General features: G+C 42.3%; 2 protein-coding genes across 2 annotated transcripts in view; both read left to right on the forward strand.

The window, feature by feature from the left end:
- The window catches only part of LOC123086922 (iron-sulfur protein NUBPL), a 10583-nt gene extending 7885 nt beyond the window's left edge, over window positions 1-2698 (forward strand). The window contains exons 4-8 of the mRNA XM_044508777.1: window positions 875-972; window positions 1302-1428; window positions 1510-1595; window positions 1935-2060; window positions 2362-2698. Coding sequence (XP_044364712.1) covers window positions 875-972; window positions 1302-1428; window positions 1510-1595; window positions 1935-2060; window positions 2362-2532 — 608 coding nt within the window. The 3' untranslated portion in view covers window positions 2533-2698. The remainder of the gene's footprint in view (window positions 1-874; window positions 973-1301; window positions 1429-1509; window positions 1596-1934; window positions 2061-2361) is intronic.
- A 2864-nt stretch (window positions 2699-5562) lies between these two features.
- On the forward strand, window positions 5563-13982 carry LOC123086923 (flowering locus K homology domain). Its single transcript, XM_044508778.1, has 7 exons — window positions 5563-5762; window positions 6363-6847; window positions 10558-10804; window positions 11940-12088; window positions 12177-12455; window positions 12566-12757; window positions 13563-13982. Exons 2-7 carry the CDS (start codon window positions 6368-6370, stop codon window positions 13752-13754), a joined length of 1539 nt encoding a protein of 512 aa, XP_044364713.1. The 5' UTR covers window positions 5563-5762; window positions 6363-6367; the 3' UTR covers window positions 13755-13982.
- The last annotated feature ends 2138 nt before the right edge of the window (window positions 13983-16120 follow it).

The raw sequence follows: 16120 nt of genomic DNA on the forward strand, positions 1-16120 counted from the left end.
CTGATGTCGTTGGTGCAGTCCCGCACCCGGTGGCGGTGGTCGAGGCAGCGGAAGCAGAGTCCCGCGACCTCCTCCGGGGAGGGGCTGCGCCGGCGCAGCGGGGGCGGGCTGGGCTCTTCGACCTGACGCGGGCGGCGCTGCCGATGCCTGGGGCGCGGTTGTTGATATCCATCGGCGTCGACTTGGACTCCGCCGGATACACAGTGTACCTCTGAGCGAGGACTAAGGCGGGTCGAGGCGTGCGCCCGAGCAGGGCCTGTGGCCCGCGGGGCGGGGGGCGCCAGCGGGGCGGAGGGGGGCGGCGGAGCGCGCGCGACGTCGCTGTACGAGCGCAGCGAGGACTCACTCTCCGAGTCCGACCAGCGGCTGCCAAAGGACACGCGGTCGCCGGAGAGGGTCGCTCGGGGCTCGACAGGGTCAGCGCTTGCGGACGCCATGGCCGGGGGTCTTATCACAATTTTAACATTGCACTACATGTGTTGAGTTGAATAGAGCTATTCGGGCATATAATTCTGTACGAGTCTTCAAGTACCACCTCTGTTCCAAATTATAAAACGTTTTGGATATTTCAATATGGACTACGTACGGACTGAAATAAGTGAACAAACACACTAAAAGCGTCTGTATACATCCGATACGGAAAAAAGTTAGAACATCTTATAATTCGGAACGGAGGGGGTACTGATTAACATGTGAACTGTGATGCTCGGTGGCTAAGCCTTTTATTATCCCCCACCCTGTCACTAATAATTTTGTGGACACTGATTTCCTATACTACCAGAATTCTGAACTTCGTTGCTGATTATTTACCTGCTCATTTGCTTATGGTTGCCACATCTCTTTTGGTTGACTGTAACCTTCTCTCGGTTTGTAGACATGAAGATGATTCCAGTTGAGAACCATGGAGTGCGATGTATGTCCATTGGATTTCTTGTAGACAAAGATGCACCAATCGTTTGGAGAGGTCCTATGGTTTGTTTTTGCTCGTGTTTCCATTAACTTCTTGTTTCAGATGTCTGAATAACATTCCTGTCCTGTTGCCGTCCTTAATAAACACAAAAATAAATGAATCACTAGAAACATGCATATTACTGCACAAGTACGATAGTGGAAACAGGAAGCATGTCAGAATTGTTTGTCTAGTTCGAAGTTATTTGTCATTACAAGTTTACCACTATTAAGTTTTACATTGTACCTTATTTAGAGTTCATAGTACTAGCATGGAATGAATTGGTATGTGCTATGTTAGAAATGCATTGATCACATGGAATCCCCTAACACCAAACAATTATTGGTATCAGGTAATGAGTGCTCTTGAGAAGATGACAAGGGGAGTAGCCTGGGGTAATCTAGATGTTCTTGTTGTTGATATGCCCCCCGGCACTGGTGATGCTCAACTATCAATGTCCCAAAGGCTTCGGTTATCTGGTATTTACATGTCTGTTCTATGAAGATTCAACACCAAGGTGTACATTTTTTTAAGCATTTGTTTACATGTTGTTTCTGCAGGTGCTTTAATTGTTTCTACTCCTCAAGACATTGCTTTAATTGATGCTAGAAGAGGAGCAAACATGTTTCGTAAAGTCCAAGTTCCTGTATGTTCTATTTAACTTCTGTGTTTGTGATTTCTGTACTTATTTCTTAGTTTCTAGCTGCTTGCGTGTATTAGATATTAAATACTAATTCAGATAGAATTATAATTCCTGTCACACCGCTCATTTTGCTGTTTATTTGCTAATGCTATTGCCAACCAGCATCAGTTATTATTGTTAGTTTATTACTGTCACAATCTATTCATTTGAATCGAATCACAGTAGGCATATTCATTTCACAAGTGAAAAATAATTAGCTTAAATTTCTAGCCTGTGCCATTGTCCAATATTTCACTGAATCTTCCACTCTTCCCAGCATTACTCAGCTGTATATTTTGGCAGATTCTAGGCTTAGTAGAGAACATGAGTTGCTTCAAGTGCCCAAAGTGTGGTGAGAAGTCTTACATTTTTGGGGAAGGGGGAGCTCAGAGAACTGCGGAAGACATGGATATGAAGTTTCTTGGCGAGGTGAGTGAAATGTGTCAGATTGCCATGGTTCAATTTAATTGGTATGTACTTCATACGGCAACCATCTTGCATATCTGTTTATGCTGATAATGGGGGTTAATTTTTACAATGTAACAGTCTAGTCAGGTACTTTCAGTTTTACTGTTGTATCTTAAGGCAGATTAGTCGTTTTCATTGATCCTTTTTTAGTCCACCCAGACTTATGCTTTCTGCTTGGCCATTCCAGTATTGTTCTCTGTGTGCCTTTGTGGGGCAAGTCATTTCTAACTTCATTTTACCCTTCTTTATTTTACCTCAACAGATACCTCTTGAAATTGACATCCGAACTGGTTCAGACGAAGGCAAACCAATTGTGGTATCATCACCCGACTCTGCATCGGCGCAAGCCTACCTGCGTGTTGCTGAGAAGGTGACACAGAGGCTCAAGGAGTTAGCCGAGGAGCGACTGATGGGCCCAGAGATTTCGCTTTGAGAATGTGTCAGCCTACATGTATCATCTTTCTTCGTTTTATCTCTGTCCAACTATTTTGAGTTAAAAAAAATCCTTCTGGTAAGCCGTGTTCTTACTCAAACAGACGAGCTCACTGGTTCGGCTGGGAATTCTGAAATAAACCTTTGACACCACGTGTCTTTTGATATGTGTGTGCGCCCCTGGTGTATTTCTTGGATGAATTGTAGACTGTTTTGCCAACACATTGGTGAACAAAATGATGTCAGCAACCTAGAGAAAATGTTATGGCAGATATGAAGTTGATCAATGAACAAGAGAGAGTATGGTTGAAGAAATTTCAAGAGAGTTGGTGATATGACAAAGATTTGTAATTGGGGTGTCTAATAAGCAAGCACGAATGTTCTATGAAATAAGAAGCCTGGCTATTTTTATGAGCTGAAACTGTATGGGAGGCCTCAACATTGAAAAAAAAATACTCCCTCTCGGTTGTAATAACATCTTATATTATTATATTATGGGACCGAGGGAGTAGTGAAGGGAGGAACATACAGGGGCATAGAGTGCAAAAGCTACTATACAAACAAGTAGAGCTAGGCCTTGCAGTGCATTGCCAATGGGAGCCCAACAATTTTCTACTAAAGCGGCATGACAACAAGAAATGATCATGGGTTTCAAGGTCGCCGGATCTCAGAGCCGCGGAAGAAGCATTTCAGATGCAAATCTTTTGCTTTCGTTTCTAAAAACAAAAAACCTATGAAGCAATGCCAAGATGCGGAAAAAGTCATACAACCCGCCCAAGGCCCCACAGAAGATAGAGGCAGGTGAAAAAGATCCAAAGGTTAAGGCAGCGAAGAACAGAATAGACCAATGCAAAACTCTGAACAACAAAGAAGTGGGACCAAAGGAATATGCAGGGCTCGCACTGGGAGCGGTTTTGCAGCCGCTGCACCGCCCTCTTCCTTGCGCGCTGATACGCGCGGCCCTTGGACTTAGGCTGCCTTTCGGGTATCAACACTCGACGGAGCCCAGCAGGAGCAGCTGGTGGTGGTGCCGGGTGCCACTGGTCTTCCCTGCCGCCTAACTTGGGAAGGCAGGGAGCGCATCATGCGGTCACGGGGTGCTGAATGCCCACCCCGGGCCACCATTGACGCCATGGACGAGGAGCTCCCGCTACGGTCCATCCGCGAGCGGGGTAGGGCAATGCACAATGCTAACTCCTCGTCGTCCGGTGCGGACGAGCTCGAAGAGTCCACGACGAACTTCTCCTAGTCGATCGAGTCAAAGTCACTGTCGGATCCGTTCCTGGCCATGGCGGAGGGGAGGGGATAGGGCATGCGTCAAGAGTGGAGGGGGCTGGAGTGGAGCGAAGAATGTTGTCCGGCTTGGGTATTTGTGGGGACAAGGATGGGGGCAGCATGGGCCATACTGGGCTGGTCTGACGTGACGGTGGTGTTCAGACGCATCTGGGCTGAGTATGAGGATTGTCGGACAACCTCGGCATTTGGGTTGTGTTTAGGGAGACCAATTGGGTCATATTATCGGGTGGGCTGTCCAGATGTTTGAGACGCATATCGGGCACTTGGTTGTAAATGCTCTAACCCAGGCACGACTCTTGAAACATCTCCAATGCGCTTAACCTCCTAACCTCACGGAAATGTGCAGGTTTTCCATCAGTTGGTGCATGAGATAGATTCATGTAGCAAGGATGAGATTGAGATGAAAACGTGCTCGACAAAACACAGGAACAATTGATCAAGTAGTTAAAAAAGCGATGCCATAAAAAAGGGCATTTTTTAAAGCATTTTGGAGAACTAATTTTGTTTTCTTGTTTGTTCAAATGCAACCACGAATGTTATTTCTTCACATATATTTGTACATAGGTAGAACACTCAACCATGTGTTTTCTAATATATTTGTACTATTTTTTGGTTTTTACTTTCTTGTAGGCAACCACGAATGTTATTTCTTCACATATATTTGCACATAGGTAGAACACTCAGCCATGTGTTTTCTAATATATTTGTACTATTTTTCAAATTTTGCTGTTTTTGATCCTGGGATTATCAATAAAGAGGGCCGTGTTTTGGTGCTTGGTTGCATTTGCACCCAGCATAAACAATATATTAAAAATAGGGAAAAAATCAAGAAAATCTGAATTTTTTTTTGGCACCAAAGATGCTTGAGTATGCTAGGAGTGGGCAAAATTTCATGGACAAATGACTTGGACATTCAAGGAGCTCTAGACAAAAAAAAACAGCTCTCAATGGAACTTAAAAAATAGGCATTTGGGACACCCGATTTTGAATTTTTTAACTACTGAGCACCTCGAATGTCATTTTAGCACGCAAATTTGCAGCTCCTACCAACTCGAACACATCTTTGGTGCCATAACAATTCAATATTTTTCCGAGTTTGTTTGCAATTATTTTCTGAATTTACTGTTTATGAGAGAGTAGATGAGCCGGAGGTCAACTATGGATTATCCTCTAATACTTTCGCTATACAATCCAATATCCTCATTTACATGAGCTCCTTGTGGGAAAAAAATTCTAACAAGGATGACGTTTCTTCTTATGGGATGAACTTTAGAAGCACTATTTTTAAAAAAAAATAATACTTCCTCCGTTCCATATTACTTGTATTTGTCGCACCACGACAAGTAATATGGACCGGAGGGAGTAAAAAACCTCGATCCTTTTAACAACATCTAAAATTTTATAAAGAAAATACGTGAGGTGCTCTGGGCAAAATAAACAAAAGCTAGCCCTCTAAAAGGCAATGTTTTTAGATGTAAAAAACAGGTGTTGGAAGCAGAGTTTTTTTATACAGGTCACAAAACTTATCCTTCTTGACGAAAATTTACATGTGCACATGGAGCGCGGAGATGAACATGTTTTTTCCGTCAGATTGATAGTACACAACTTTCCTAAAAAAGAGATTGATAGTACAAAACTTTTTTTCAAAACTGTTTTTTTCGAAACGGAAATCTTTTTTTTTAGCTTGATAGTACAATGGATTACCGGGATCCGAGACATTTCCGTCTCCGTGGAAGACCGCGGGCGGCTCTCCGTTACTACTGCTGGACGAGTCGCGCACGAGCTCCCCTCCCCCACACACCAAATCCGCAGCCGTCGTCTTCCCTTCCGCTCCTCCTCCGCCCCATCCGACACCCTCCGCCCCTCGCCGGCTCCCGTGGCGTCCTCGCCGCACCCTCTACCGGCCGCCGCCTCCCCCCCTCCTCCCTCTTCCAGGTAACGCGATCTCCTCGCCCCTCCCGCGCTCTCGCTCACGCGCTCCCGTGGTTGGTGGTAGGCGGAGGTTTCGCCAATTCCGAGCTCCGCGCCTCGGGGCCCGAGAATCGAGACCTGGTTTCAATTTCAGCCCCGACGGCGAGGGCGAGGCTCGGGATTGCGGCGCGCTTAGGGTTTAGGGTTTGTTGTATGGCGACTCGTGTGCCCCGCGCTGATCTAGGGGACGCGGCTTAGGTTTTATTTGGGGGATTATGGCAAGGCACGGGTACGTTAGAAGCGGGTTTTGGGGAAAGGGTCGGGTTCTTAAGCTCGATTGGACCTGGCACCCAGTTGCTGTTACTTGGTAGAGTTCCTGCTGTCGCATAAATGTTCTAAATCGAAGCTGTTAAGAGTCAATTATGCTCCCTGCTAGAGCGTTCAAGGAGCCTGCCTAAGTGTTTAAAATGGTGCCTGCTTGCTAGCTACATTTACATCCTATCACGAGTCATGCGTATGAAATAAGGCGTGATCCTGCTGCAGATTTTGAATTCTATATGCCGCTTAAAGTTCAGTGGTGGCTGTGGCGGTTTCTTACGTAATCCTTTTACTTTGTGTCACCAGAAAATATGGATGAAGAGAATTTCACGGAACATGGCATTGGTGAACTACCTCAAAATCTTTACGACGAAGAACAGCTGAACTCTTTCAACAATACGGCGCAGTATAATGAAGAGCCTGGTGGTAACTCATACAACGAAGAGCCTGGAAACCAATATGACGAAGGAGCTGGGGATGCATACAACGAGGTGCAAGCAAATTTGCTCAGCGAAGAACCAGAAACTCAGTACAATGATGAACCAGCAAACGCTTACCAGGACGAGAATGCATACAATGGGGAAGTGAAGCAGCAGGAAAATTTGCAGGTAGAGGGAGATGATAAGAGGTGGCCAGGTTGGCCAGGAGATAGCGTTTTCCGTATACTGGTCCCATCCCAGAAGGTTGGTGCTATCATTGGCCGCAAAGGGGAGTTTATCAAAAGGATGTGCGAGGAGTCTAAAGCTCGCATAAAAATACTAGATGGCCCACCTGGTGTAACAGAACGAGCAGTAAGTATCTGTATAAAAGCTTGATGACAAGTTCGTATTCTTATCAATACAACCAGTATATTTCTATAATGTCAGTAGTGGGTTTATGTGTTGTTTTCTTGCAACACTACCTTTTAAATTGTTTTTCTGTTGATAATTTTTGTTCATTTATTATGAGCTGGCAAATCCCTATGTTGATCTATGTACACTACTGCCCAGTTTCCCTGCCACCCTGGCCCATAAGATACATTTGGAATCGTTCCCTAACCTAACAGTTTGGTACCTTATTTAGTCATTTTGTGCTGGTAGTTGTTTGGTGTGCTCAGTGCAGCGTTGTTTGCTTGATGCTCATTGACTTAAGGACATTTTTAGTTGCGCTGGTAGTTGCTTGGTTCCTCACTCCTCCTTTGGTCACAGGAATTTTGTAGAAATTCTATCTACATGATTCCTATAGGAAATTTCCTTTTGAGCCCTTTGGTTTGTAGGAATGGATTCCTATTCCTATGCAGGATTGGTTCCTATCCTTAACATTTCAAAGCAAAATATTTTAGCTCAGACCTAATGGAAAAGTTTCTATCCTATGAACCAGATGCCATCTCTTTTGTTGTAGGAGTTGAGATGCATGCCATCTCATTTCCTATGACTTTCCTATTCCTATGATATTCCTATACTAGGAACCAAAGGAGGCCTTAAGCTTTATCTGAACATGGGATATAAAGAGAAATTGTTTGTTCCAACAACGAACATGCCTTGCAGAAACTAAAATACAGCTGTTAATTGAGCTACTTGTTATGAGAAAGACCTTGTTTTTCTGATTAGTGGAAACTTAATACTCATGTAACTATTAGCATGTCCTTAACTAGTTTGAGATTTGAATGTTATATTAATTGGATCATCCACGATATTTTAGCAAATATCTATAACAATGAAAATAATGGAAACAATCATCATTTCTTGTTCTGTATCTCTGCAAACTATAAAGGTCAGATGTGTTTGATGCAGAACAACATACACACACTGGTCACTGGTGTTAAGACCAAGTACCAACTCACATTTAAAAAAAATGAATTGCTAACTGTTTTGCATAGATATTGATCACATTAGTTTTCAACACATGCAAATAAAAAATATAACATTATAGCTTAGCAAATTAGAAATACCCCTTTTGTTAGGGCACTATTAAGTGTCACGTTTGCCATGCAAATAGCTATACCTCTTAGGGACATCAGTTGATTCCACATTTTGGATATCTTTTTCTTTTGAACCCCTAGTAAATCCTGGCCCTCTGTTCCTTATATTGGTCAGCAGTTAGGATGCTGTATAATATGCAAGAAACTACTTGAGCCAAAGATAACTCAACATCAGTTATCAGTTCTGTGTTTAAAATTGTCTCATCCAATATCGTTTTCCAATCAACAAAACTAAGATTTTTAATCGTTATTGGATCTAGCTTCAATCAATGGAAAATAAATGTCATCCTAGTATTGGGGATGTCAGTACAATTGGAGCTATGTTTTCTGTTCCAATATTTTCAAGTTGCCATTCATGGAATGGGGTATAACTGAAAAAGATTGATCATACAATCAAGCAAATGTATCATCCACGATGCCATGGAAGTGCTTTTTCCTTGGTGGCAGATCACTATTCTGAAAACTTCTTCTGAAGGAAAGAAGCCACATCCAAGCTGTGTATCTTGTTCATTCTGGCATTTTCGGCACGGTTTAGTTTTTATGGTACACTACGGTGTCACTTGGCTTACCAAATACCAGAATTATCAGTTGGTTTATCAACACTAGAGCTGCATCAGTTTTACCACTAATTCATTGTGCAGTATGTTCTATATTGCCAAAATGCCTAGTTGGGGCTATCCTTGCTTCCTAAACTCCAGTTTATTAACTTGATGAAAAGCCAACATAAAAACATTTTCAGTTTCTGAAATAAAATTCGTAAGTACCAGATGGTAAAGTTCACCAAAGACAAAAAGAGTGGCTCTAAAACCAATATGAATCAAAATATAAAATATACCTTTCATCAAAGTCCCAAATTGAAAGGCTTTGATAATGATAACACAAGTGACTGTTTGCAGGTTGACTGCAGTCTAAGGACCCAAAACAAACCACGTCTCCAAAAGACATGGGTCTGAAAGTTCAGTTTTGGGCTCCTCTGCTGCGATCTAGGTCCTTTGAGTCTTGGATGAAGATTCCTTTCAAGATGCTCCATATATTATCTGGTAATTCCACGACCTATTTGATTTTTGAACTGAAAGAAGATCACTGGGGCAAGGTTTCCTGCCTGATTGGATGACCAGCATTGTTCCAATGAAGACAAATGACCAAATTTGCATTAAAAGGACAAACATGTACAACAGAGTCATACACTTATATAAGTGAACGTAAAACATACTGCATACTTCAAAATGAGACTACATGATGAATTTATGCTAATTTTTCATCAGATGAAAGTAAAAAGTTTGCATGCATTTGAAAAAAGAATGCTATACCCGCATCCTTTTTTTTTGCGTCCTTCTGCAATTAGCCTGAGCGTTTTGCTCTACGAAGTGCCATGGTATTTAAATTATCGACAAGTGGACCGGGTTATGCTCGTAAGGCACTTGGAAAGATAACAAAATGTTGGTATTCTTTCTTCACAGGGCTTTAGGATCTATTGCATAGGATACACAGAAAGTTCAACCCTTGAAAAGGATAACAACTCCCATTGTGAAGGATGTTAAATTTTGTAAAGCATGTTAACCACAAAAAAAATGGCAATCTATTGATCACCTGTACTTGTTGAACATTGTTCTACATTTGACTATATGTGGAGGGACTGTTATGTCAAACATTTTGGTGTTCTTGTGTGTGGATCCATCTCAGTATCAGATTGCATCTGCTGCTATGCTCTGAGCTGCTGACTGCTAATGTTTACCATCTTTGATATAACTTAAATTAAACTGAGCTGCAGTAGGAGATCCATCTAATGATACTCAGGAGCATTATTATCCACAGCTTAAGAAAATGTACACCTTTTGACTTCCTTAATTGGCCTCCTTATTTTTGACTCTAATGTAGAAATCAGGTTCTTATTGTTTAATATACCAGATGACACCCTGCACATTGTTGCGGGAATATTTACAATTCAACGAGAATTGGTTGTATGGAACATGAATGTTTGAGGTAATAGTGCGGAAACTAAAACTGAAAATACATATTATTTATTTTGTTTGATTATTGTATAATATAGATATCAAAATAGAATTGAAATTCTCATGCATATTTGCATGTTGAGGTTACTTTTTCTTATGCATGCTGCATGCTGAGGTGGGCCTTCTTCCATGCATGTTAAATGCTGAGGTGGCATGCTTTCATGTTGAGAGAAATAGTTAGTGGGGGCTAGCTATTTAGATATAGAAGATATGTGGAGATACTATTAACTGAATACACCCGTGGGATTTCGTACATAACCCCTTGTGTTAGCAATGCTAAACCCATGGAGAAAAGTTTGGAGATTAAAGAAGCGATATTGATCTAGCAAAACATAGTTACGGTACTTACCAAGTTAGATTCTTACTTAAGTTATGCATGTGTAACCCCATTCACTGAGTTCATCTGGGTTGAATGGTTTGTTTCTAAATAATTATCCATTATGTAATTTCATGTTGTGCTCTTAAAACAGCTGTCTTTAAGTGTTTAGTACTAATTTAGTGAACAATGTTTATTTTCCAATTTATAAAGGTAATAATTTCAGCAAAGGATGAGCCAGATGAACCGATATCTCCAGCTATGGATGGCTTGCTTAAAATTCATAAGCGGATAACTGATGGTTCAGATGGTGAATCTGGTCAGCTCCAACGGGGTGCTAGTAATGTAGGACCAACACGACTGCTAGTGCCAGCTTCCCAAGCTGGCAGCCTTATTGGGAAGCAAGGAGCAACCATTAAATCCATCCAAGATTCTTCAAAGTCAGTTGTCCGGATTGTTGGTAAGGCTTTTGCATGTTTCCATTTCACGTATTAGATTCTGTCTTCATGATATATATGTGCTCCATGCCTGGGACACAAACCATTCTGGTACCCAGGAAACTGGCCTGTTCAAAAATCAACTCTTTATTCTGAAACTATTTGTTTGACACCAGTCATTTATAAAATCAGAGAATTCGATCCCTCACCCAAAACTACCATGATGATTGGTTGGTTTTGGTGACTTGGCTTTCCGGTAAGCCTGGATATGCTGACATGAATTTGATTTTCGAACCATGCAGGAGAGCTGCATTTGCTATATTGATATGCTGACATGACTTACAAATCCCCATCACGATAAAGCAAACACATATATACAAACTATAGGACTACTGGGTAGGCACAAAATACCTGATTTTGTAGTTGGGGGTGGAGATGACATACTAAGTATATATTTGATTTGTGCCTATATGTGCCGTGCCAAAATTTTGACAGCCTATAATATCTTGACATCATTTGGTTGGTTGCCTATGAAAAGTAGCCCACCCCACCACACATTCCCTTCACAACTCTCAAGGGCCAAGGAATCTCCACCCAATTTTTTGGCTAGCCTTGTTGGCAAAAATTGGTAGGGTATGATATGGCACAAACCAACCATTAACCTAATAGTCTTTAAAATAACCCAGATCTGGTATTTCTGCTATCTCATAGGATTTGGGAACTTGAACCTTCCTTTTGCTGATAGGTTTGCAGAACAGCTTATTATAACCACATGCAAGATTCTGAACTTTTCTTCTCATTTTTCAATGTGCTCAGCTGCTTATTATTGTACTCCCTCCGTCCGAAAATACTTGTCATCAACATGGACAAAAAGGGATGTATGTAGAACTAAAATACATCTAGATACATCCCCTTTTATTCATTTTGATGACAAGTATTTCCGGACGGAGGGAGTAGCATTTAGTATTTTCAAATGTTTGGAGTTCAGTTGGTTGTCTAAACTGGTATGTAGATATTCATCATTGGTGTCTTCAAGTCTGGAACTAATTAACTTGAAAACCGCATGGGATAATTTGATACATTCGGAAAAGATGCTACGTAGCGTCAGCATTATTGTGCTATATGCCTTTTTAGTTTAACATTCTAAAATTTTATCAGAAAATGTGCCCCCTGTTGCACTAAATGACGATAGAGTTGTGGAGATACAAGGCGAGCCTCTTGGTGTCCACAAAGCAGTGGAGTTGATAGCAAGTCACTTGAGAAAATTTCTTGTTGACCACAGCGTTCTCCCACTATTTGAACAGCAAGTAAGTTTGCGTTTTGGCACCCTATGTTCCTGTCAATAATAAGTTTCTTGGATGCAGCATTTATGACTGTAAATTTCCATGTCTACAGATGAAAATGCACAGTGTGCAGAGAGAGCAGCCCATGGCAGCCCCACAGCATTGGGCGCCTACTCAACCCTGGGTTCCTCCTCCAAGTCTCCCTCCTGGTGGTCCAGGTTATGGTGGAAATCCACAGTTCATGCCTCCAAGGCCACAAGACAACTATTATCCCCGTCCAGATGTGCCGCCTATGGAAAAGCAGCCGCACTATGGCATTTCTGCATATGGACGTGAGGCACCACCAAGTGGTACTTCAGGCAATCAACCACCACTGCATGTGGCCTCTCAGGTTAGTTGTGTTGTACACCTGCACTTGACATTAGGATGGTGGGTTGCTTTTGAATTGCTGCCTCCTGATATGGGAGGTACATACTGATTTCTTGTGTATTTCCTCAAAAGGTACATAACATGCAAATTCCTCTCTCCTATGCTGATGCTGTGATTGGGGCGGCTGGTGCTAGTATCAGCTATATCCGTAGGCACAGTGGTGCAGCAGTAACTATTCAAGAAAGCAGAGGCGCACCTGGAGAGATGACTGTGGAGATAATTGGAAGCGCATCCCAAGTTCAAACTGCCCAGCAACTGATCCAGGTCAGTCTTCTACCCATCCTCTGGCCTGTTATCTACTTGCGCTAGTATTCTCCAAAATTGTTCACGATTGATCCTCGACTCATTTAATTTTCTTTGATATTCCTGCCAGCTCTTATTTCTGAATCCATTTGGGAACTGCACCATGCATGTTTGTACCTGCGCATTGTAAAGCTCATGGTCGGCCAATTAATTTGTTTCATTGATAAACCATGTTATATATAGATAATGAAATGTACTGCAGCCGGAATTATTAGGCTGTAGTACATGACTAGGAGACGCTGGTAAAATGTTAGCAGAATGCCATGCTTAGTTAAGTACTTATATTTATGTATGCTATAATCGCTATTTACGACGCCAACTTTTAGATGCTGATAACATGTAGGAGAACAACATTCGATAGAAGTTTTGGATGATGTAGAAAAAGAAGCATGTTTTCCTAAGTGTTAACAAGATGAGAAAGAGGACATAGTGTGGCGTCAAAACGTAGAAATATTGCTTATGTGCAACAACAAAACACCGGCCTATGTCTGGCCAAATCAAAAGCCGCGTCAAAACGTAGAAATATTGCTTATGTGCAACAACAAAACACCGGCCTATGTTTACATGTATGTCAAAAGCCTCATTGCAAAGAGTAGCTTCATTGAATGAACAATGGAAATGGAGAGACACTTCAAATTGTTGCTGCTATTTACATGTATGTCAGATCTATCTCTGGATGGGCTAAACACATTCAATACGGGTTGGACATTGCTTTGTTTCTTCCATTTAAGTTGACCTGTTGCTCATGGCCATTGCTTGCCTGCAGAATTTCATGGCGGAAGCTGCTCCACAAACCCGGCCACCGGCTTCCAACCCTCCTGCTCCGCCAGTCGATCCGGGTTACAGCTCTTACCCGCCGCCACCATATGGGGCTCCTCCCACAGGTGCAGGAGGCCCTGCTCCTCACAATGGCGGAGACTACGGTGGCGGCTCCTACCATCCCAGCTATGGATACTAGCTATCAGCAAGCGAAATGATTTGCTCCATCTCTATTGTGATGGTTGATTGTTTTTATTGTTGCTCAATAATTACATTCATGGATTCCTGCCTATCAAATTAGTCAGTCTGGTGTATGGTTGGTCGCATACTTTGTTAGTATGTTTACCGTCGTGACATGTGGTCTATAGCTGAGCTACCTCATTGGATACAAAATACATGTTGAGTTGAGTTGGAACAATCTGCTAAATTTGGAAGACTGGGTAAAACAAATTGAATCGAACTTGGTAGCTACCGTTCCCAGGTTATCGAAAGTTGTCGTGATGTGTCCTTTAGGGCGGCCGCAGTCCAAAAACAAAAAAAAAAAGCCAACATGCATGCTACCAAACCCCACCTTTTCTATGCTTCCACGACCACACTTTTTCTATGCTTCCACGACCATCGCTGGGAACGGGTGGAGGACTCCATTTTGTTTTTCTATGCTTCTACGACCATCACTGCTGGGAATGTGTGGACCCTATTTTGTATTTCTATGCTTTTACGACCATCACTGTTGGGAACGGTCGAGGACTTCATTTTGGGACACTCGTTGGTTACGTAAGCCCAAGACATTGCTCTGCTTATCTTTGATGCCTCCTTGAGAAAGAATTGAATGGTGTGCGAGACCCTAAAGAAAAGAACAATGTGTGGACTCTCAAGATCAGGCTTACTACTGGTGTCTCTATTGAGCACATTCGGAAGTGGCCTACTACTAGTGTCTCCATTGAGCACATTCGAAAGTGGGCACCGCGGCCTCCGCTTACAAGGCACAGTTCCTTGCATGACCTTCTCTCCTATGGATCAAATGGTTTGAAAGGCTTGGGTGTCGTTAAAGGTTAAGTTCTTCGCATGGTTGACTATTGAAGATCAAATTTGGACCGTTGATAAGCTTGACAAGCGGGGATGGGCAAATTGCGGGCTTTGTCCCCTTTATAAGAGAGTGCAAGAGTGTGAGGCAAAATGGCCAAAATTGACCTTTGGAAGAAAGTATTTCACAAAGTGCACCGTCGGTGAAAGAAATTCACCTAGCTGACCCTTTTGTGCAGCGCTCGACAGCAAGGCGCTGCACTCTACCGAGTAGCGCCTCCCAGAAAGGTGCTTCACATCAGGCCAGTGTGGCACCCCTAGACCAGGCCCGGCTCCACCCCTTGCAGTGTAGCGCCTAACCAACAGGCGCTATAGAACGTAGTGCAGTGCCTAGGGCAAAGGCGCTGCATTGTCACTTATACCGCTGCCGTGGGCCTGCCATCCCCCCGACCCACACCTCATTTTCCCCATCTCCACGAACAGAGAGGGGCCTGGCGACTAGTGTTCTTGCGGCCTCTCCAACCGCTCTCTCAGATCTACAAAATTTGAAGGAATTCGGTGGGGATTTGATTCTCAAAACATCTCCTAAGGTATTCTCCTCCGTTCCCTTTCTTTCCATCCGAAAATTCCATCTCATTTGTCATCTTTGTCCATGTTTTGGTGATACCTTAAATCCTATTGGATCTCGAAATTGCTATGGAAGAATGACAAGATTGTTTGATGTGTAGCATTAGTACTTGTATAGTATTCAATGAGGGGAATTTACTAGGTAAATTTTCTTGGAACCAAATGTACTATGTAGTATTAGAAACTTATGTGTATTATAGTAGATTGTTTTGTTCAAATTAAAGAATGATTGTGCTATGGTATTAGGCCCTTATGTGTATTTGTTTCAATATTTGTTCATCTTAGGAACATATGTTTAGAACCTAGCACAAAGAGGAACATATTTTCAATATTTGTTCATATTAGCATTGGTATAGTATTTGTTTCAACATTTCTTTAAAGTAAGAACATATTTGTTCATATTTTGCTCTTATGGTATTTGACCATTATGTGTATTTGTTTCAAAAAAAAACATCACATTCTCACATAGAGCAATTTGTTATGGCATTTGTATGAGATATTCACATAGTTATATATGTTTGAAACATGTAGGATGGTGTGGCTTCTTGACGATTACTATGATGTTGAACACCAGGCCTATAGGATGTCAGTGAAGAAGGAGGTAATAATCATACTAGTTGGTATTTTGTAATATGTGTTTAGTTCAAATAGACATGCCTTAATAGTCTGACTTGCTTGTTTGCAGAAGCTTTTACCTATGAAGATTCGGTCTCACGGGGCATCGTCGAGTGTCATGATGTATGATGAGCGGTACACACCGTACATCGAGATGGAAGGACTCCTCTCGTTCATTCATTTGGTCAGCTGGTCGACGCCCAACCTCAACGCTGCAGGAATCACCTCTCTTGTTGATCGGTGGAGGCCAGAGACACACGGTTTCCATATCCGAACCGGGGAGATGACCACGACGCTTCA

This window comes from Triticum aestivum, chromosome 4A (assembly GCF_018294505.1).
Source record: "Triticum aestivum cultivar Chinese Spring chromosome 4A, IWGSC CS RefSeq v2.1, whole genome shotgun sequence".
NCBI classification, from domain to species: domain Eukaryota; kingdom Viridiplantae; phylum Streptophyta; class Magnoliopsida; order Poales; family Poaceae; genus Triticum; species Triticum aestivum.